At 37.3% G+C, this 22,441-nt stretch overlaps 1 protein-coding gene and 1 long non-coding RNA gene across 2 annotated transcripts in view; one reads left to right on the top strand and one right to left on the bottom strand.

Annotated features, from left to right (window-relative positions):
• LOC134751459 (uncharacterized) overlaps positions 1-22,441 on the top strand; it is a 255,547-nt gene that overhangs the window by 60,135 nt on the left and 172,971 nt on the right. The window lies entirely within an intron of this gene.
• On the bottom strand, positions 19,466-21,092 carry LOC134751373 (uncharacterized). Its single transcript, XM_063686719.1, has one exon. It carries the CDS (start codon positions 20,935-20,937, stop codon positions 19,648-19,650), a length of 1,290 nt encoding a protein of 429 aa, XP_063542789.1. The 5' UTR covers positions 20,938-21,092; the 3' UTR covers positions 19,466-19,647.

The raw sequence follows: 22,441 nt of genomic DNA, 5'->3' as shown, positions 1-22,441 counted from the left end.
ATATCTATTCAAAGTTAAATTTAACCGCCTATTGGTTTCTCGATCTTTCGTGAGTAATTTGTGGTATAAAGACTTTACATTACCGATATAATATTACCGTACCTCGTTGACCGGTCTACAAGAAACCAGCGTAAAATATAAAAGGAACCGAAATTTAAAAATCGAAATCAGTCCGAAACTTAAAACGTCTGAGGTTCCCCAGGGATCATTTCATTATCCCGATTTAAATAACAAAGGAATATATTTTAGGATTTTCAGGAATATCGGGATGTGGGTTTCCAGTTGGTTATCACAAATTCAAACTCAAAGGAAAATATACGGAAAAGTGCAAACACTAGTTTTTACCCGTGGCTTTAAACGGCCTTTAAATAAAAAATAATGATGTATACATTTCAAGCTAATTTATGTGTAATTGCTCCACCGACAAAGACTTACTCTTAAATATATGATGATGATGACATTTCAAGCCCGGTCAAATCTTAAATGTAATTAGTAGGATGATAAATTTACTTATTTTTCCCGGCTATAAACAAATTGGAGTAAGGCCTTAATTTGAGATTAAAATAGATTAAACATCAAGTTTCATCATATTTTATGAGTAGGTACTTAGGTAGGTAACTAATAAGTTTTTAATATTTTGATATTATTTAGGAAAAGTAAGTACCTATGTATATATTATTTATAATATTTTGATAATATGTTGAAGTTTTAATTTTTATTTTACATTTTGTAAAAGACGTAAAAGTCATCCATTTATTACATCACACAAAATTTCGATTTTTTTGACCCTCCTGTTGCTGTGATGTAATATGTGGATGATCCCTTATAGGGATAAGCTCGCCTTTGTACCTAAATTTATATGAATTTCATGTTAACATTTTTTTTTGTACAATAAAGTGATTTACTACTACTACTTACTACCCTAAGTAAAAAAAAATATTCCTAAAAAATTTTTCAACGTATTTTTGGGTCACCTTGTAAAAAATGTGACGACGGCGACGTTGCGAGTTTACTTTTCAAGTAGGTAGTGTAGGTACATTAAACCTTATTTCTTTACCTTTCCGTCAGTATGATATATGGCCGTCAGATTGTATAATATGTCCGCCGTCGGCATCATTATGGCGTGATACCGCACTTTCAGAGGTCGGGGTCAAATGAACCGAAAATTGGTTTGGCGAAAACACGCAATTTTCACAGTATTCTCCATTTTGTGAGACTTATCCCTTATCCTTACAACTAATTTCTAAACATACTAACGGCCTCCTATACAGGTTGGTAGGCTTGTGTAGTATGTACTAAATGTACTAAAATCAAAAAGACACGATTCCCTCCACTGTACTAGACCGAACTATTCCCTAATGATTCTGCTCTTAGTACGTTTTATTTCATTTATTTATTTACTGCAATCCATGGTACATATAGGTGTTATAATCATTTTAATGGGGTTGGCAACTGTCAAAGGTTTGCAGAGATGGCGCCATCATAGCTTGCCCCTTTTTCTATGAAATTCGGCTTAAAGGGCTGGCATCCAGGGCATTAAAAAAACAAACATTTTACACAATTCTAGGGATTGACAATTTGACAGGGCAAGCTGGCGCCATCTTCTAATTATTTCGACCGGCCAACCCCATTGTAACAGCATGAACCCTGAATAGGGTATAGCAAGATAATTTTAATAACTAAATACTTAAAAATACTTTACAAAACTTAACATAGATTTCATTAATTTCTAAATTAAATAATCCAAATATACTACCGATGAAACTTTATAATACATTATCAATTAAAATATTAATTATTCAATATAAATAGCAAACATTAAAATTACATCGTGGAAAGAATGAGTGAAAGAAGGCTAACAAAGAGAGTGTATAAGGGAGAGGTAGAAACGGGAGTTGGAAGAGGCAGACCTCGGCGGACTTTCTCTGATCAGATCGGGGAAATCCTGAAGAAAGGCCAGGTCAAGAGCACCCTAAACCGGCGAGCGTGTATGAGGAATGTTATGAAAGTGAAGGAAGCGAATGAGCTATGTCAGGATTGTAGCAAGTGGAAATCCGTGGTCTCTGCCTACCCCTCCGGGAAATAGGCGTGATTATATGTATGTATGTGTATTAAAATTACACTAAGATTTACAATACGATATTTTAAAAATGCAGTGATGTCAAAAGGGATATAATATTGTCAGTATTCAATTATTCCATTATAGTGTCAACAAATTGGTATTAAAATTAGGTAATAAATTATGAGATTTAGTACACTACACACGAACGAAACAGAATGGGAGCGAGGACCGAGGAGTGACAATGACAGCAAAGCGATCCGAGTGATCCGACTCATCCGACAGAACTAAAACTAAACTTCGACTCTCTCTGTGTACTAAAAGACCGAACTAGTACAGTTGTGAGATTTGTACTAGTTGGGAGCAATCTTTTCAGTGAACGAGCATGCACAATTCTACAGGTTGGCCAAAAATAAGTTCATTCCCGTTGCCAGGGAGATTTTGGGATTAAACTGAGCAACTTTTACTATGGGACCAACCACGAAATCGCGAAAAAAAATTTACTCATAGAATGGACCAGTCAAAATGTATGAATAAGCCTACCTACTTGCTAAGTATTCGATTGTAAGACATTTGGTATAATTTAGGGTCCGTGCTTAGATTACATATTCATGACAGCTTATTAGCTGTTGTTTGTGTACGTGTGTAACACAAGCCTTATTGAGCTTACTATGGAAATTAGTCAATTTGTGTAATAATAATATGCTATAGTCGGTAGAGCTATATGCTCCAGAGGATGAAGTGGAAAATGCATAAGACGTGAGTTAGCACAGTGGCTGTTAGCAGTCACTAACTTCAATCCATAGACCGGTATACTGTTCACTTTTTAGTAGTTACTTAGTAATAGTAATTATTTTTAGTCGCTTTTGTCGACATGTATGTATGTATGTAAACACTTTATTGTACATAAGACAGATTACAAACACAATAAAAGAACATAAATATATACAATGTACAAAGGCGGACTTATCAACCTTACAGTACAACATTAGTCAACCTTTGAGCAATTGAGAATGAAACAACAACAACATGTTTCGGATTCTTCGGGAATCCTTCCTCAGGCACGAGTGTCCGCGGCGGTTGTACGTCGTGCACTGTCGCCAAAAGCGACTAAAAATAATAGTGAGTGAAACCGTATTGATCTAAATATTTTGAAATATGTCTCACGATAGTTTAATTTCGAATATCCTAAAACATTTGCGAACACTTCGTCCGTTGACATATCTGATGGCGCCTAAACTTTTCCTGAAATGTTTCAACGCGTACAATGTTTCCAATGTAATGAAAAGCTGTTAAACTGCTAAAACAAAGCGCGAAAGTTGCAGTTTCCAACACACGCCAAACTAAAGCACAATTAAAACAACAATACCTCAATTCACACCCAAAAATTACCGGGGAAAACAATCTCGTTGAAATCGCGAAGCGTCTGGTTGACGTAATTGGTGACCGAATAGCTGGCAGCTTCCTCGCATAATGTATCAGCATTGCGATACAGCGAGGAAATGCCGCGAGCATCCTTGGTACAATGCCTCAAGGGCCTATTTTAGATTTAAGCTAGTTATTAATTGAATTAAGTAGTACCATTGTATATATCTTTCACGTAATCTTTCACGTACTTTCACGACTCGCCCAGATGCGACTGTGGCACCGAGTCGCAGACTGTCCAACACATAGTCCAGGAGTGCCCCCTCAGAGCCTACCCTGGAAGCCCCGATAACAGGTTCTCACTTACCTCTGACGCAGCCCAATGGCTGAGAACCTTGGATATAAACCTGTGACGTACCTGCTATATTTTCGATTTATTTGTGACTTTTTATGCCATTCGATTAAATAAATAACGTAATTTAGGATGTCGTTAGTACATGATGTAGTGCATGTTTATACAGCAGGACATACTCGTAATTATATATCTAGAAGTTTTAACCTTTTGTACGTCACGACTAGGGTTGACATATGATAAAATTAGAGATGAGCCGAAGATTCGGTAATTATTCGGCATATTCAGCAAGTTTTCCAAAGTTCGTATTCCGCTGAATCATTCGGTTAAAGTGCCGAATATTTTTTTATTATGTTTGACTTGTTGCAACTTTGTACAATCTAAGCTCCTTCAGAACTTTTCAAGTGCTCTCTTCCATCAGGTTACGTTTTTCCCGTTGTCATTAAAATATAATGAGAAATGTTGAACCCATAGGATGTTTTGATTATTGGGAGTGTTGAATTTTTATTGCGTGTCTCTTGCCTTTTGACCAGTTTGTTTCTAGAAAATTGTCTCTAACAATTCATCTTTAGCTGCTAATGTATTTGTAGCGTTTTCAAATGGTTTATTAGCATGATATAGATGAACCAAATAATACGCCCGAATATTAAGAAACTATCTCCAGAAAATTCCTGCCTCGCACAGCTAAACTGTAGAATGAACTGTTCTAACTAAATAAACTACAGTTTTAATTTAGTGTTACATCGAGTCTACTGTACTCTCCTATTTAACTGAACCCGCGGGGGACAGAATTTAATCAACCGCGTAGTTTGCGAACCTATAAAACACTCTAGGTGGGCGCAGGGGGGATTACCTGCCGTTTAGTCGGGTCCGGTTATTTGGTGACACTAAAGTCTAAAGACACACAGACAGACAGAGACAGAGTAGCATGGCGGTCTTTGGTGCCAAGATCCCCTTCGGGTCGTCGCGTCAGAGCAGTAAGTAAGTAAGCATGGTTGAATGGGGACTGCTTCGTGGCCACTCTACCCAATGTGCTTGCGACACAGCACCGCAAACTATGGTGCACTTGCTGGATTGCCCCGCGTGCCCGCACTCCTGCTCTGAATCTGACCTGAGACGCCACGGTCCGGGCTGTCAGCACCGCTGCTTTCTGGGCATCCACTGTTTAGGGGAACCTCGACACGAGAGAAGAAAGAAGTAAGTAAGTAAAGTCTAAAGACATGGCCTAAAGTCAGCATCAATACTAACGTATGAAAAACGCATCAAAAGTATATTCCACTCCCGTAATACTTTTCCAAATAAAGATATAGGAAGGTAGAGAGGGGGCAATAGAGAGTACTCTCTCCAGGCTGGTGTTATGTCTGGGGACTGAAGTCAACTGAGAGGTAGTCAGAAGGAGTATATATAGTGTGACATTTGAAACTCCGTAAGCGCGATGTAGGTTTCTAACTAATTGCGTTCTAGGTAGCTGACGCCATCTGTTAGGACGTTTTGGCACGACGTCGACAGTGACAGAGGAGACGCCACAGATAAAAGATAGTTATATCTTACAAAAACAGTATATTTAAAAAAAAATATCTTACATAGATATATATCTCACCAGTTCAAGTATAAAAGTATCTGTAACAGTTTCATTTCATTGTTCTATAATATAGACATATATTTTTAGGGTTCCGTACCCAAAGGGTAAAAACGGGACCCTATTACTAAGACTACTGTCCGTCTGTCCCTCTGCCTGTAACCGTGTCTTTCATGAACCGTGATAGCTAGACAGTTGAAATTTTCACAGATGATGTATTTCTGTTGCCGCTATAACAACAAATACTAAAAAGTACGATACCCTCAGTGGGCGAGTCCGACTCGCACTTGCCCGGTTTTTTGTATAGCTGTCAAAGAATGACACTTTTGACGGTTAGTCTGATAAGCTATGTACGTTTAATGTTGACTGTAATCACTTCATCAACTTTCGCATTTACATCTTATACGACATTTTATATATTTATAACCTTATTTATAAAACAACTAACCGCCGTCAGTACCTCAAGTCTCAAGACTTGTTTTAGCTCAGACCACTACACCACTTTCAATTTGGTCGCATAATAACCAGCATATTTAGAACTCTTCAACGTCTTGTATATAACTTGAGGACGGGTCAGGTATTGCTGGGCGAAAGAACAGATACCTGGCTTAATGTGCCTCTAATGCACAAACATAAGCTGAAGGACTTGTATTTTTGTTAGCACAATGTAGGTCGGGGGATAGATTACATAATAATACTATAACAGATACGGCATAGAAATGGTTGAATTTAATTTACGATACCATGCTAAATTTTGCTTAGTGTTTCGCAAGTGTTTTTTGCTCTCGACAAGTGTAATTTACAGGATAATTTAATAATAATGTTTGTAATCTAATAAAACATAATACAAATGCACAGAATAAGTAATAGTATTATCATAACAAATGTATGTCCTTGCAAGAAATTATAAGTTTTTTCCGACTTTTGCCACTGGAGCCCTCCAGTTCAATTTTTCTGTATTATATGACATCTATTTCAGTTTATATTACAAATACGAGTAAACTGGTAGACTAACCTTCATTAGCGTTAACAATGCAAGTTCAGATCAATCATATAAGTATATAAATAAACCTATATCAAGAGTACCTAAAATGGCTGTGTTTCTTCATCAGCATCTATTCATATGTAAATATTTGCTTGATAACTCGGGGAAGGTACATATATTTATAGTTGACTAGCGACCCGCCCCGGCTTCGCACGGGTGCAATGCTGATATAAACATATAAACCTTCCTCTTGAATCACTCTATCTATTAAAAAAAAACCGCATCAAAATTCGTTGCGCAGTTTTAAAGATAGAGAGAGAAGCATACATAGAGACAGACAGCGGAAGCGACTTTGTTTTATACTATAATAAATCATTTTTTTATTTCGAGTAACTTTACAGACTCATATAGCTTGTGTTAGTAAGTACTTATAGCTATGTTAGTGCTTACATCTATCACTATATATACAGAATAATTATTAACACAAAATTAACATTACAATAAATAATAAAAATAATAAAAAATAAACAATAATGAAATGAGCTGAGTTATGTTTCTAGAAGTACATACCCAAGTAGCTTATACATAATAAGTACTTCTAGAAACATGCATGTCCTCAGAGTGCCTCATATACTATGTAGTGATGATTTAAACAACATACACAACTTTGGGAACAAATCAAATTATTTTATTAAATATTTTGATTTGTGTTTTATAAGTAGTCACACTACTACGAGTATATACTATGTGGCGGAGGGGCATAGGGGTTCAAGGCGTTAGCCCGGATTGCTAAAGACGCCGGTTCGAATCCGGCCTTCACCACTGAAGGGCTTAGTCACTTATTCTTTAATATATGCCATCTATTTCAGTTTATATAACATAAAAAGAATAAGGGAAAAAAAATGTATTAGGTAATATACTCCGATGTAGAATTTAATGAGGTCCGTTCAGCTTGGTGAAAAAAATAGTTTACGTTTGGTGGCACATCTGTTACGGCATTAAGTAATCTGTTTATATGAGATTGTCGTTCCGGGGAAATGACATACAGTTAAACAGCGCGAATAATGTCGCGAAAAATGGCGACCGGAAGTGTTATTGCGTGGAAGTTTTTAGGTGTTCCATTGCAGCCGTCTATAACTGCGGGTTTTTACCTTTTTTAGGGTTCCGTACCCAAAGGGTAAAAACGGGACGCTATTACTAAGACTCCGCTGTTCGTCTGTTCGTTCGTCTGTATGTCTGTCACCAGGCTGTGTCTCATGAACCGTGATAGCCAGACATGTTTCGGAATTCGGATTCTTCGGGAATCCTTCCTCAGGCACGCGTGTCCGCGGCGGTTGTACGTCGTCAATATCGAAATCAAAGATCGAAATCAAAGGTCGGTTTTAAAATATGTCTCACGATAGTTTAAGACCGTTACTTATTCTGATTTTGTAATTTGCTAAAGTTTTGATATTGTTATGATACGACCTTGGCTCGCAAAGCATCTCACGCGCACCAATAAAAGTTTAGCTTCCTTTTGAAGTAGAAAAGCACAAGCGACAATTACACGGTATATTCATACACTTTACATATGTCACGTACAATACGTATGAATACTAATTCGTACACAACGCACGTCACAGACACTCCGCTGGATGTGTGGTCATCTACATTGTATTAACATACGAGTACACACACACGAACACAAGCGAGAGGCGAAATGTAAATTTATAGTTTGGCGTCTGGCCGTTTATGGCACTAAAACTGTAGGAAAATTTGAAAAACGTAATTATTACTGGTTTTCATCATCGAAAATGGTTGACAAATGGGTGTAATTAAATAAAAAAGTGATCTAGATAATACCTAACAATAACTGTTATAAAATATGTGCCATTTTCAACCAAAAGGGTACTTATTGTCGGTTGTCAATAAGGCGCTATTTCCATAAAGCTTCAATTTGAAATCAACCTTATCGACTAGCGACAATGTGGTGGTACCTTTTTGTTGAAAACGTCACATATAATGATGGTAACTGAATTAGGTTTGAGTTAAGTTACTTATACTTAACCACATTAGCCATTTTTTTTCCAAGACTGCAATATACCTGAAAACAAAAAAAATGCTAATTAATATTCAACATTCCTATTTTAACACGTTGAAATATAATTAATAATTATCTGACATTCATCATTAACTATGTTAGACGAGCTGGACTGCATATGGGGCATTTTCTATGAAAAGGGACCTTATTGTCGATGGCACTGTATTTATATCGGAGCACTGTATTTGTAGCTTTGCGCGGCATTGTGTTTATATAATGGCGTAAGCGCCATAGACAATAAGGTAATTTTTTATAGAAAACACTACATATGTAAATAGGTTTTTATATGTAGTATGTTCTGTATAAATACGCAACATACAAGTGATACAAGTACAACTTCTGTACCTTACAAAGCCCGAAAGCGACTTAAATAAAAGTCTTAGTGCATGATTTTAAAAATTGATACAACAAACCCCTATCGAAACACGTTTTTAAAATCCACTAGTAAATCTGCTTAGTTTTCGTAAAAAAGATTTTTTTACAGTAGCACCACTATTTACTTAGATTGTCTAGCAAAACAAAATGAACAAATTTCAACTGTCACGGTTCATGAGATACATGCAGCCTGGTGACAGACAGACGTACAGGCAGACAGACAGACAAACAGACAGACAGACAGACAGACAGACAGACAGACATACAGACAGACAGACAGACGGACAGACAGACGGACGGACGGACGCACAGACGGACAGACAGACAGACAGACAGATAGACAGACAGACAGAGAGACGGACAGACGGACTGGAGTTTTAGTAATAGGGTCCCCTTGGGTACGAAACTCTAAAAAAACGCACTTAATACAACTAAACCAGTTACACGAAACCCTCTTCACATAGCTTAAAGGATTGAAAATAAATAAAAATCACTTTAAGAGCCCCAAAAAACTAGACCGGCAAATTGATTTTGCTCTGTAGGTCAGGTTAAAGCGAAATGTATGAAAAAATATGTATCCAGGGTTCCGTACAAAGCATGTCACATGCAAATGTGTGCGGGACCGAAGTATAAGCGGGAGCGGATACGAAGTTATGAAGAAAAAGGAGCGATTTGTAACCTTGACCTTACCGACGAAGTGACTGAGCTCCGAAATTAATGTGACGTACGATGAAATGCTGACAGCTGCCATTTTATTTTAGGATATAATCGTCCCTCAAAAAATACTGACTTGCACAGCAGAAAAAAATATTGTCACATTAGAATGCTGTTTTGTTTTAGAACTAATTTGTATTTGCAGCCGGGCTAGCACATGATTGGCGCGAGAGTATCTCGCCGCGAAATAGACTACCCTACTAATTTATACATTTAGTAAAAGACGGGTAGTCTATCTCGCGGCGAGATACTGTGCCAATCATGTGCTCGGCCTACAGGAATTGGTTTAAATTGGGAGTAAAATCCATCACTTTTAAACAGTATTAAAAAGGTTAACAACCACTGAGTTAGGGCATTGCCTTAGAATTCAGATCTCCGCTTCCAGGAGCGCCACACCCGCGGGTCCGAATTTAAATTTCAAACGGGGGCTTATTCCATGAAATGCAAAACGCCACCGACGCCTATCGGCCGACATGCCAGGCCGTGTGTTCTTATAGCTTAGCGAGGAAGCTTAAGTAAGATAGTGAGTTTAATTGTCAATACTGGCATATTTGAAGAACGACTGTTCACTGCCGCTCCACAATAAGTATTTTCAAAATAAATTGTTTTCCAATGTTTAATCGTACTCTGAAGGTACTAGTTGGAACCTGGCGACACGACTGGTTTCTATGTATTTCTATAAAATACCATTCGAAGTCAGCGAAACGAAGCCAGCGACGCGCCGCCGCGCAACGTGTCGCCCGACCGCAGATCAGAAGACCTACCGCGAACCACGTTCGACGTGTTGTCTCCCTGTCACACTTACGTACGAATTTACAAGTGCGAGAGAGAGGCAACATGTCGAACGTGGTTCGCGGTAGGCCCTCTGTATTGCCTCTTTCACTCGGAACGAACTGCATATTTTTGTTTACCTGACTGAATCGTTATTTAAGCGTTGGTAACACAGCCAGGACTTAGGTCCGTTGTATGTGCCAAGGCGGATTTCGTCGGCACCTCGTTTTTCTGGAAATATGGGCTACAGGCCGCATGTGTTTTGTCGGAAATTCGTTAATAGTTCACAGCTATCCTTTCTGTTCACTGAGTTCACTGTTCACACGCGACCAAACGTCGTAAGCGCCGTAAAATTCGTGGCGCTTACGTGTTTAGGTCGCGAGATTCACGCTCCGCTTCTATGGTTTGATGCCAAAACGGCAGCAACTCATGGCGCAAAATACTGGTTATTAGTAATAATAGTTCAATGTTTCTGTTGCTGAGATTTAACAGCATTGGTAATTGGTAACTACACAATTTTGGTAGAAGTAAGAACTAGGTGTGATTTTAGCCGATTACAATACAATACAATAAAAATAAAATTAAAATAAAAAAGCCATTGTCTTATAGCAATACAATACAAATCCTCTTTATTGCACAACCTCAGAATAAATGTACACGGAAACACAAAAAATACATGAAGACATAGGTAAACAACAGGCGGCCTTATCGCTAAAGAGCGATCTCTTCCAGACAAGCCGATTAAGTACTAATATCAAGAATGACTCAAATCTGGTGCCGATACCTACACAAACTGGTTCAGTTGAGGTTACTTTTACGTCATATTTTCATCTGAAGCGCGATAGCGTGATGTAGAACTTTTAGTGTAAGGCCTGAGTGGACGCTCAAAGCGGAGCGTTCGGCGGGGCGTGCAGCGTGGCGTGGGGCTCACAAGTGATTTGAGCAGCGTGCACTAAGGCCGCTCCTATACGTTTGCGTTTGTTTAAAATGCACGCCGCACGCCCCGCCCCGCTGCACGCCCACCTCGAGCGTCCACTCAGGCCTTACACTTAGACACGGTATCGCGCCGTCTAGCGTGCAAGTCAAACATTAACAAGTCTTAAGATTGAACAATAGGAATAAAGCAGGTAAACCTGTGCAAACACCGCTGTCAATACCGTAAGGGTCAACACACACTGGGCCAATTAAGTGCCAAATCCGACCCTCGTCAGGGGGAGGATATTGCCACTAAACCCTCTGTGCTTTGATGAAAGGTTTTGTTCGTAAGGTCAAGATATTTAATTGTTTCTTAAGAATGTTAATCAATTACTGAATATTGAGATAAGATAAACGTAAAATCTTAAAGTGTAATTCAACTTGTGAAGTTATACAGAATATTTTTTGGTAAGTGTGTTAAAAAGTTATTATATATGTCGTTTTCAAGCAAAAGGTACCACATTGTCGCTTGCCATAAGGACACTGGCAAGTTTTTCGTATAAAAATACAAGCAATTTTCGTCCTCATGGTAAGCGACAAAGTTTATCATTTATTTTCTATATCATGGTACTTTTTGATTGAAAACGTCACATATATCTACGAAAGTTTACGCTATAGTCATTGTTGAGTAATGTTTTTCGAACAATTTATTACTGATACGAAAGTTACGAAACTGAAAATATTTAATGACATTTACTAAAAACAACGCGTGTCGGGCGGTGAAAAGAGCGTTTGAGGGAAAACCGACAGCACGCCGCCCGGTCGGGCGACCTAGGTACCGATGGGCGGATGACGGACGCTGATCTGCGCGAGCTCCAGGTCCAAGACTGGCGAGAAACGGCACAGGACCGGGATCAGTAGCGAAATGTCGTGTTGGAGGCCAAGACACACTTTGGGTCGCTGCGCCAGAGGAGTAAGTAAGTAAGTTTACTAAAAACATGACTAAACAGGTAGGTATTTTAGTTTCTGAGTAGGTACTTATAGTATGCATCTTCTCAAATGATTTTTACGTCTAAGACGGTAATCTGTTACATTGTTACACCATTGTGTCTGACAACGGCACGCGCCGTAGCACGCGCTCAGACACAATGGCACACAATGGCCGACCCCCTCGCATAAAAGAAACAATGGCGTTTGTTTAACAGATTGCTGCTGTCACCTTTGGGCAGGAGCACCTGGATGCCAGCTTGGACCCTTCGACTCAGTCCAAAGGCGCGCTGTACGAATCGTCGACGATCCCAAACTCACAAGCGGTATCGAACCTTTAAGTCTAAGGAGAGACTTCGCCTCCTTGTGTGTGTTCTACCGCTTGTACAATGGGCTGTGCTCTGAAGAATTGTTTGACATGATGCCAACATTAAACAAAAATTAACACAAAAAGATTAAGGTCTTAGACGTAAAAATCATTTGAGAAGATTTATACTAGGTATAATAAAGAGATTTGTTTTTCTAATAAAAGTAATATAAATGTGCCATTTTCAACCAAAAGGGGACTTATTGTCGCTTGTCAGTAAGGCGCTATTTCCATATTGAATTAAAAATCAACCTTATCAACAACCGACAATGTGGTACCTTTTGGTTGAAAACGTCACAAATAGTGTATTATCTCCTAATTTAATCCGAAACATTTCCAAATTTGAAGTAGGTACTAATAATAATATGAAATTAGGAGCAAAACAGATCCCATAAAATCATACACATACCGTGTGAACGTACCATATGATTGCAATTTGTGTGTTGTTGTGTGCTTAAGATAGATCAGTCAAGTAAAACGTATTAGTAAATGTAATGTAGCCCAAATAAATCTTACGGAGGGACAGACGGACTGACAACAATCCGAAACAATTAGGGTACCTTACATATCAGGGTTGCCACAACAGCCGGGCTAGCACATGATTGGCGCGAGAGTATCTCGCCGCGACATAGATTACCCGTCCCTCTTTAATTCATACAGTTAGTTAAAGACGGGCAGTCTATCTCGCGGCGAGATACTGTCGCGCCAATCATGTGCTCGGCCTACAGTAAGTTTTTATTCTTAAGATTTTCTTTGCCACGGAGCAAATCTTTTCAAGGCATTTCAAATATGTACTTAGTTTTTTCTTTAGGTATATATTACATAGCTTATCGTATGCAATGGTTGTACAATTTAAGCTTTTTTTAGAAGTTTGGAAATGGAGTCAGAATAGAGTGATTACGACATTTACGACAACGAAACTAGTTCTTATGTTAGGCACCCAGGAGATATGTTAGGAGCCCATCCAGTCTCACTGTCCATCCAAACTTCAATCCATAGACCGGTATACTCTTCACTTTTTCAAAACGTGATTTTTTTGCCGCTTTTTGCGTAATTGTACGGAACCCTTTATACTAACATGCTTAGTACTTAGATAGATAGCTTATTTTGGAAAGGGTTTATGACTACCACAAAAAATCATGTTTTGTTAATTTAAATCCATAAAACCCGGTTTTTAAGACTTGCGTCCTGATCCTGATCCTGATTTTTGAGAAACATTCAATCAACTTAACTGTTCTGCCGACACCTAACAAGATTTCATGGATGAATAAATATAAAATTACATATGTTCATATTACTAGATATAGGCAGGTACATCGTTTGATTGAAACCATTTTAGACTTCTTTTCACATAACTAAAATAAAACTTGTTTCTCTCAAGTCTCAAAGCGTGAGACCACAAAACGTGTCCAAAATAATAATCCAACCCGTCGAAATTTATCTGATTGTCATTCGACAAAATAAAGTAAATCGCCGACAAAATCTTCAAACACAATCTTTAACTCAAAACAAATCGTTAAAATAAGAATGAATTAATATCGTAAAAACAAAACAATAACATATTCAGTTAATAATGAGAAGAGCTTTGTAAATAAACACCTACTTAATAAAGGAGAGAGAAAGATGCATTGAAACGCGTACGAGCGAGCGAGATAAGCATATGTTAGGTAGCTTCGTGCGTGCGCGCATCCGTGTATTCCTATTGGTTGTTATCGCATGGATAAGTAGCGTTGATAAAAGAACCAGAGTAACAAGGCCTCGAGTTCCGTATTAGCAACGCGTAAGCATAGAGCGTGCTTATACTGGACATTCGACTTGCCCGTACTCTGTTAGCGATAAGAATAAAACTCACACGGCGTCGTTAAAGCGAGATAACATCACGTTTTCCACGCGAAAGAAAAGGACGGGTAGCTAGTGATTCATTGGCTTTTATCTTGTACAAACACTTCGACGCACAGTTTGATTAATACGCGGCTGCCTCACTTGGTCGGGTCGGTATATTATGCGTGTTGAATGCGCAGCTTGCGTTGGCGTAGCATTTTATTAACGACGAACACGCATTATGGGTATTAAATAAAAGCATTCAATGTAATAGAGGTTTAATCTGGAAACAATTAACACGTTTAAAATATTGTTTCTCTTTTACACTATTCATTGAATGAGTTTGTTATGTGGGCATTCGAAAATAAAGTAAAAAAACAAATTACCATGGTAGACAGTAGACACAGTTATTCGAAATCCTAATTTACGAGGTAAGGATTACTAATTGCCAGTAAAGAGAGTTGCTGTTAGTAATATGAATGATTTTGTTGATCCGAATGTAAATAAAATACAGCATCCCCTTTTTAACCCTTCGTATGCCTTTGTCAAAAATATGCTACTGAATTATTAAACTTTAAAATTTAAATTACAGTCCAAATTGTCGGGGACGTAAACGGGACAAGGCATACGAAAGGTTAATTCCCTTTTTTGTCAAACCAATCAAGATGACTGTCAGTTGTAAAAAAAGTATTTTAACTCTATTATTATTCGAAGGAAACGCGCCCAGACAAGAACACGATATTTATCACTACACTGAGTCTTATAATTACAGCATTAGAGTCCATTTTTGATCTTATCCTCGCGAGAAGCATTTCTCACATCGAAATGAGCAGTCTGTTTATCAAAACCTGTGTCCAATATTCTAACCAATTACATTGAATATCATTTTACGATAAATCGCTTACATTAAATACACAGCTTTCGGCTTAAGAAATATAATTCCGATTTATTCAAAAGTTCCCTTCATTGTAAACATTTGTCACTGACTTCATTATTTTTTACACATTATCCTTTGAGAAGTGTGTTTATAGTACATTACGATACTAGTGCGAAAAATAGGAAATTCGACACGAGTTGCGGATTACCTATTCACAGTATTCACACATGTATCGTACATTTTACGGTACATATGGCCCTTAAAACTTTCGACATAGCTGCGTAATGTGCTTACTATCGCACTAGTGAGGTAAAATAGCACCATATGTACTGTAACCATTTATGATTTCCTGTAATAATATTTAAATGTATTTCAGCTAACCTATTCATATGAAAACAATGACAACATATATTTAATTAATTAGTTAAGTACGTACTGTATGATCCTTTGGAACACTAAACGTTTAAAGGACTTTAAATTAAACATTAAATTATGAAACACGAGGAGGAAAGGTCAAAGAAAATTAAACAGAACAGAAATAAACTTAATTATATGAGTTATGAATATATTATGCTAAAACAACACGGAACCTTTTAGGGTCTGTTACCCAAATATTCAAAATATCTAGTCAAACCAAGATAAGTCTGCAGAGATTATGACAGCACACGCAGTGCAGGTGTTATTTTAAACGTCAAATTTGTATAAAATTATGACGACTAAATAACACTGGCACTGCGTGTGCTGTCAAAATCTCTGCAGACTTTTCTTGGTCTAACTCTAAGTACAGTCAAAGTAAACAAGTACAGTGCTCAAAAATATTTGAACACGCACTCTAACGCCGTTATTGACAATAGAGGCGCGTTCAGATATTTGTAAGCGCCTTGGCCGCTCCGATGTATCCGAGGATGTAACCAAACGGAGGCCATTAACAGGCGTTCGGCAGACTGTTTTGTACAGAAAATTACAGACAAGGCGTCTCCATTTGGTTATCGACTGTACCAAGATTTATTGAAAAGAATTCTGGAACAAAAGTATTTACAATTTAAAATTTTAGTAGAAACTTCGTCTTTTTAATAGACGATATTTTATTTTCTTTTCATGTATTTCTACGAAAAAAACCGGCCAAGTGCGAGTCGGACTCGCGTTCCAAGGGTTCCGTACATTACACAATTTCAACAACGTATTTTTTATGTGAAATGTCTTTAAAAAACCCGGGTCGGATCAAAAACTAAATAATTAAGTCCGACTCACGCTTGACTGCACATTTCTAATAGGTTTTCCGGTGATCTATAGGTAAAGATCTATTTTGTGTATTTTTTTCAAAATTTTTGACCCAGTAGTTTCGGAGATAAAGGGGAATGGTCATTTTTTGCCTATTTTCTTGAATAACTTCTAAACTATTTATCTTAAAATTATAAAAAATATATATTTGAGATACTCACAATGAGCTGAATGAAAATGAAAGCATTTGATATGTAACACGATATAGTTTGACAAACTTTATTTTTTAATTTTCTTATTTATCCCCCAAAAGTGGCCCCGTGGGTAAAATTAATTTGTTTACGTTATATGTCCATCTTTGGGTCACAAACTTACATATGTGTACCAAATTTCAACTTAATTGGCCCAGTAGTTTCGGAGAAAATAGGCTGTGACAGACGGACAGACAGACAGACGCACGAGTGATCCTATAAGGGCTCCGTTTTTTTCCTTTTGAGGTACGGAACCCTAAAAAAGAGCATTACAATGGCATTTTTATTAAGAAACAAAATACAATTTTAGAAACAAAACATCCAATCACTAGTATTACCGACGACTCTTCGAGGCTCTTTAAATTTATTAGTCACTATCACTAAGTGGTACTTCAGAATCATCTGCATCTTTCAAACGTACTTTCTGGAATGCTACCACAACAGTATCAAAAACCTCATCCAACCCGGTATCTGCTTGTAAGGTATATTTTTCTGCATCTGCTACATGCCTGTCGAATTTTTCAAAAGTTTCCTGAGTTACACTTTCTGCTAATGTCTTCAGTACTTGATCATGATTGACGTTCACATTACGAGCATTAAGTTTTATTAACTTGAAGAAATGTTTTGTGGGGGTCATTTCTTCAATACAGACAGGAAGTCTAAGTAAATCGTGACCTTTTAACTTCAAGGAGTTTTCAATTTTACTGATTTCATCAAACTCAGAAGTGTAGGCATCTACCAGATCTACGAGCTCACATTTTGACATTTCTTCACTATAAGGCACATTGTTCCGGTCAAGCCACGCTATTATGTCTGATTTTATACTGAATAACGTTGGCTTTTTTATAACATCGTCATGATGTTCATAATTTTGTATTACTACAACGCTTTTCTCAGGCAAGACTGGGAGAAGTTCATTTATCACCCAATTTGCAAAGTTACTTGTTGTGAAATGATCGATAGTCTTCAAAGCGTAGACTCCAGATTTCGATACAGCATAGATATTTTTGATCAAACCTTTTTGGATTATCTCTATGCTTGCTTTTACTGCTGTTTTCATTAAATTGTTAAATTCTTTAAAACTGTAGTAGTTACAAAGGCCGGTCAAAACTGTTTCGGCAACGTAGAAAATTTCTCTGTTTTCTTCGCGATATCGCACAATGTCTTTCAGATAATAATACCTCTCAAATGTGACGCTCGGTCTTTCCATGACAATGTATCCTTTAAATATTCTTAACCAAACATATCCAAGGTTGGCCAAGCATTTGCGAAACATTCGAATGTCTACGTAGTGAGGTATCTTCCCGTACAAAGCTGCGAATAGATTCTTTGTTGTAGGAGTAGTGTCTGGTCTTGGGGGTAGACAGGACGCGCTCATATAGAAAGCAATCAGGCGCTCTTGTATCAATGATCGCTCGATATCCTTGATCTCTGTTGCTTTTAAATCGGTATATTGTGTAAAGAATATTCTCCTGTCAAGTCCAGTATAAAAATGAGCGCGGTCAAGATCGCTGGAGAAAGTTTTACTAAAATTGCCCTCTTCTTCTGATTTTTGCAGTATTCGTTTGAGGAAGCGGGCCGATTCGATGTTGGTCGCGCTATTTAGGAATTCTTGATTAGTAACACTGGATAGGGCTTTTGACGAACACGGTTGTGCCGCCATTTTGTGTTAGTAACGCGTCTATAACGAACCGTCACGCGTTTGACGTCCGAATGATTCGGCGTTCGCCGCGAAACTGCGTGCCGCAGGGCGCGGGCGGGACGGGACGGGACCGAGGCGCGATGTTGAGTATACGTGCGCGTTCGGTCTGGCAACGTAGCACGCGGCCGGTTTGATTAATTTAAGCGTGATGAATTACGGTGCATTTTTATCTGTCATAATTATTAATACTTACATAAATAACACAAAACTTATAACAAGGTAGGTAGGTAGGTTCCTATCCTACATAGGCGCCATTCATTTATTACGTAAGACGATATTTGCCAGTTTTTGACCCCCTCCCGCCCCTATTTAAGAAAAAATAAGAATAGGCCGATCACCTCCCCCCTGTATTACGTAAGAATCTAAAGGAAAAAATTTAAACATGTTTGCTTTGTTTTAGTGTTTATTTATCAAAACAATCAATTTAGAACGTTTATTTGTACCTACATTTGTTGTTACGCTCGTCTAAGCTAATTCTGCACCATGTTTGATAACATATAGTGTGGACGTATTACTTTGAATGTCCTAATTTCATACTTACTTACTGCTGTAGCGCGACGACCCGAAGTGGTTAGTGGATCTTGCCCTCCGACATCATAAGTTCAAACAAATTAAAAACTTTCGCATCTTTGTGATCTTACGTAAGAACTATGAAAACCCCCATGTTCGACCCCCCCCCCCCCCACTTCCGAGCAAAATTGTACGTAAAACCAAGTGTCAATTTAAATAATTATTAAATTAGAACTGCAGACAGCGTATATTTTTTTACAATGTATTTCTGTTTACAATTATACATGTTTATGTATTAACAAATGCGTCGCATCAATAAATATGGCTTTCCATCACAGAAGGGTCATTATGCTTCTAGTGGAATAAGGCCCTTTATATCTGAAATTCAAACAGAAATTCTGATAGAAAGGTCCTTATTGCACATAGAGCATAAGGACCCTTCTCTGATGGAAAGCCACAAATATCATAAATTAACAATGAGTAGGGAATAAAGGTTGATTAAGTAATTAAAACTACACGTCTGTTAAATAGACACTAATGTATTTCTGTTTAAAACAATTAGGTATCATACAAGATTACCACGAAAACTTTGACATGAAATAATAAGAAAATTATTTAATCAGTATGGATTACAAACAAAATAACCGTTCGACTTCGAAAAAAAAACACATAGGCATGCATATAAGCCTATAATTAAAGGAGTTTTTTTGTATTTTTCAATCACTATCACTGAGCGGCACTTCGGAATCTTCATCTTTAAATCGTAAGTTCTGAAAGCCTTTTACAACACTATCTAAGACGTCGTCCATCTTCATATCTGTATGCATTGTATTTCTCTCTACATCTACTATATTATTGTCATACTCCTCTAACGTAGGCTGGGGGACACTTTCGATTATTAAATTGATATTTACTCGTACTTTGTGGGCATTCAGTTTTAATAACTCGAAGAGATGTTTGGCCGGAGTCATGTCTTCAATACAGACAGGCAGACGGAGCAACTGATGACCTTTTAGCTTAAGTGAGTTTTCAATTACACTGAATTCGTCAATCTCAGAAGTGTAGGTGTCTATCAGAGACATCAGTTCACATTTCGACATATCTTCTACAAACGGTACGTTATTCCGTTCAAGCCACTCTATCATGTCTTCTTTTACACTGTATAACGTAGGTTTCTTGATAACGTCATCATGGTGATCGTATTTTTGTATTACAACAACACTTTTCTCGGGCAACAGTGGTAGTAAATCATCTGTTATCCAACTGGCAAAGTTAGATGAGGTGAAATCATCAAGAGTCTTCATAGCATAGACTCCAGTTTTCGAGACAGCGTATATGTGTTTTAATAAAACGCTTTGTGATAAGTCTATATTTGCTTTTGCGGCTGTTTTCAGCAGACTGTTGTATTTTTTAAATTGATAGAGATTACAACTGGTGGTCAATACTATTTCATCGACGTAGAAAATCTCTCTGTTCTCTTCACGATATCGCATTATATTTTTCAGGTAATAGTATCTTTCAGAGGTGACGCTAGGTCTTTCCATGACAATGTATCCTTTGGCTATCCTTAACCAAACATATTCAAACTTGACCAAGTATTTGCGAAACGTACGAATATCAACGTATTTCGGAATCGTTCCATACAGAGCTGCGAATAGATTCTTCGTTGTCGGTGTAGTTCCTGGACTCGGAGAACTGAGAAGACGGGCTGAGTTCAAATAGAAAGCAACCAATCGCTCATGTATTACAGATCTTTCAATGTCCTTCACTTGTGTGATTTGTGTATCCGTGTATTTGAGGGCAGGCATAATTCTTTTATCGAGGCCGGTGTAGAAATATGTGCGTTCCATAGGGTCAGTCAAGGGTTTAACCAACATATTCTCTTCTCTAGATTTGTTCAATATGCGTTGGAGAAATCGGGCCGATTCGATGTTGCTCGCGTTATTTCGAAATTCAAAATTAATAACACTTTCCGGTTGTGTCGAGGAACTCGGTTCCGCTTCCATTTTGTGTAACTAACGCGTCGATAGGAATACGTCACTCATTCACCGTCCGAAACGTTCGGCATTCGCCGCGCAACTGAGCGAGCGCCGCGTTGTCATGAATTGTATATTGTTATTCCATACGTAAAAGAGGGAAAGGATGATAATAATAATCGCGCGCGTTCGAGTTGGCAACGTAGCGCTAGCGCGCAGCTGGTGCGGCTATTGTAAGCACGACGAATTAAGGTGCATCTATTAGTTTATACGTGATTAGTATTATCCTTTTAGTGACCTCAGTAAATATGAGCAAACATTTTATAATAGCCTGGCATTTAGATAAGTATAATTGATGAATGCAGTAAACACCAAATGTCAAAGTAGTTTACCGTACCTACCCAATAAAAAAAATATGTATTATTGCCATTGCTTATAAATTTATTAAACTGTTGTAATATTTACATCATTCCAATCAATGTACTGTCAATAGTAATGTCATTCCAGTGTCATTACATTGACATAACTCCAACACTGAAGCAAGATATGTAAACTAACTTCATAACTTGTCGTCACGTACATTATCACTAGATTTTTTTTTCTAGTGATAACTAGAAATTTTCTAATAAAAATGTTATTTCTTTAAAGTAATGACATTACTCATGATAGTGTCTGGCACGAATATATTGTACAGGCAAAGATAGATATAACTTCGTAATAGATGGATACAGTCTAAGGAAAAAACGTGCCTCGAAAATCACGAAAATTTGATTCTCGATCAGATGGTGCCACTAGTTTTGGCCTACACTCGTATAGAAGGCGTTGACTGTTTCGTTTGTTATTTATAATTTTAACGCATACCAGTGAAAGAACATGGGTCAAAATCATATAAAAATAATTAATGCAAATAAAAAAATCATTTATCCATATTTAAATACATTTTATCGTATTTTTATAAATATTTATTTTTAGTTTTAAAGTGTGTCGACAGATGGCAGTGAATTTACTGGGGTTACAAAATTTACTATGACAGTACCGCTCTAGTATAAGTTACTCTATGGTACAGGTAAGTTTTGTAGATGCAGGTAACCATTATTTTATAAATTAAACATACATATCATACGTTTAATTTTTTACCGTTATCAATGGACACCTTAACTTCCACGTTAGCCTACGTGCATAAAAAATACACTTGTATTTTGTATACATCAAACATGAATACAAAACAAAAGATTTGCATTTGCAAAACCTAGGTAACAACTTATTTTAGGTCTTCACCTAAGTTGTGCAAACTGATATTGAACTAAGTATGCCATATTACAAATTATTAAAATAACATGGTATACCTATAACTAAGCCATCAACATAATAAAAAACTATTTACAATTAACTAATATATATATATATATATATATATATATGTATACATATGTTGAATCAGTACTGTAATTAACACTACCCAACTACTGATTACTAATTAATATTAACAGAAAAAAAATTAACCGTACCAATTTAATATGACACTATTACCTAT

Source organism: Cydia strobilella, chromosome 22 (assembly GCF_947568885.1).
Source record: "Cydia strobilella chromosome 22, ilCydStro3.1, whole genome shotgun sequence".
Lineage (NCBI taxonomy): Eukaryota > Metazoa > Arthropoda > Insecta > Lepidoptera > Tortricidae > Cydia > Cydia strobilella.
Note: the sequence above shows the minus strand (reverse complement) of the source record. Positions and strands in the feature narration are given on the sequence as shown.

Bases quoted from the DNA above. Each gene is read 5' to 3' on its own strand.
- LOC134751373 (XM_063686719.1), bottom strand. From the start codon at position 20,937: ATGGAAGCGGAACCGAGTTCCTCGACACAACCGGAAAGTGTTATTAAT.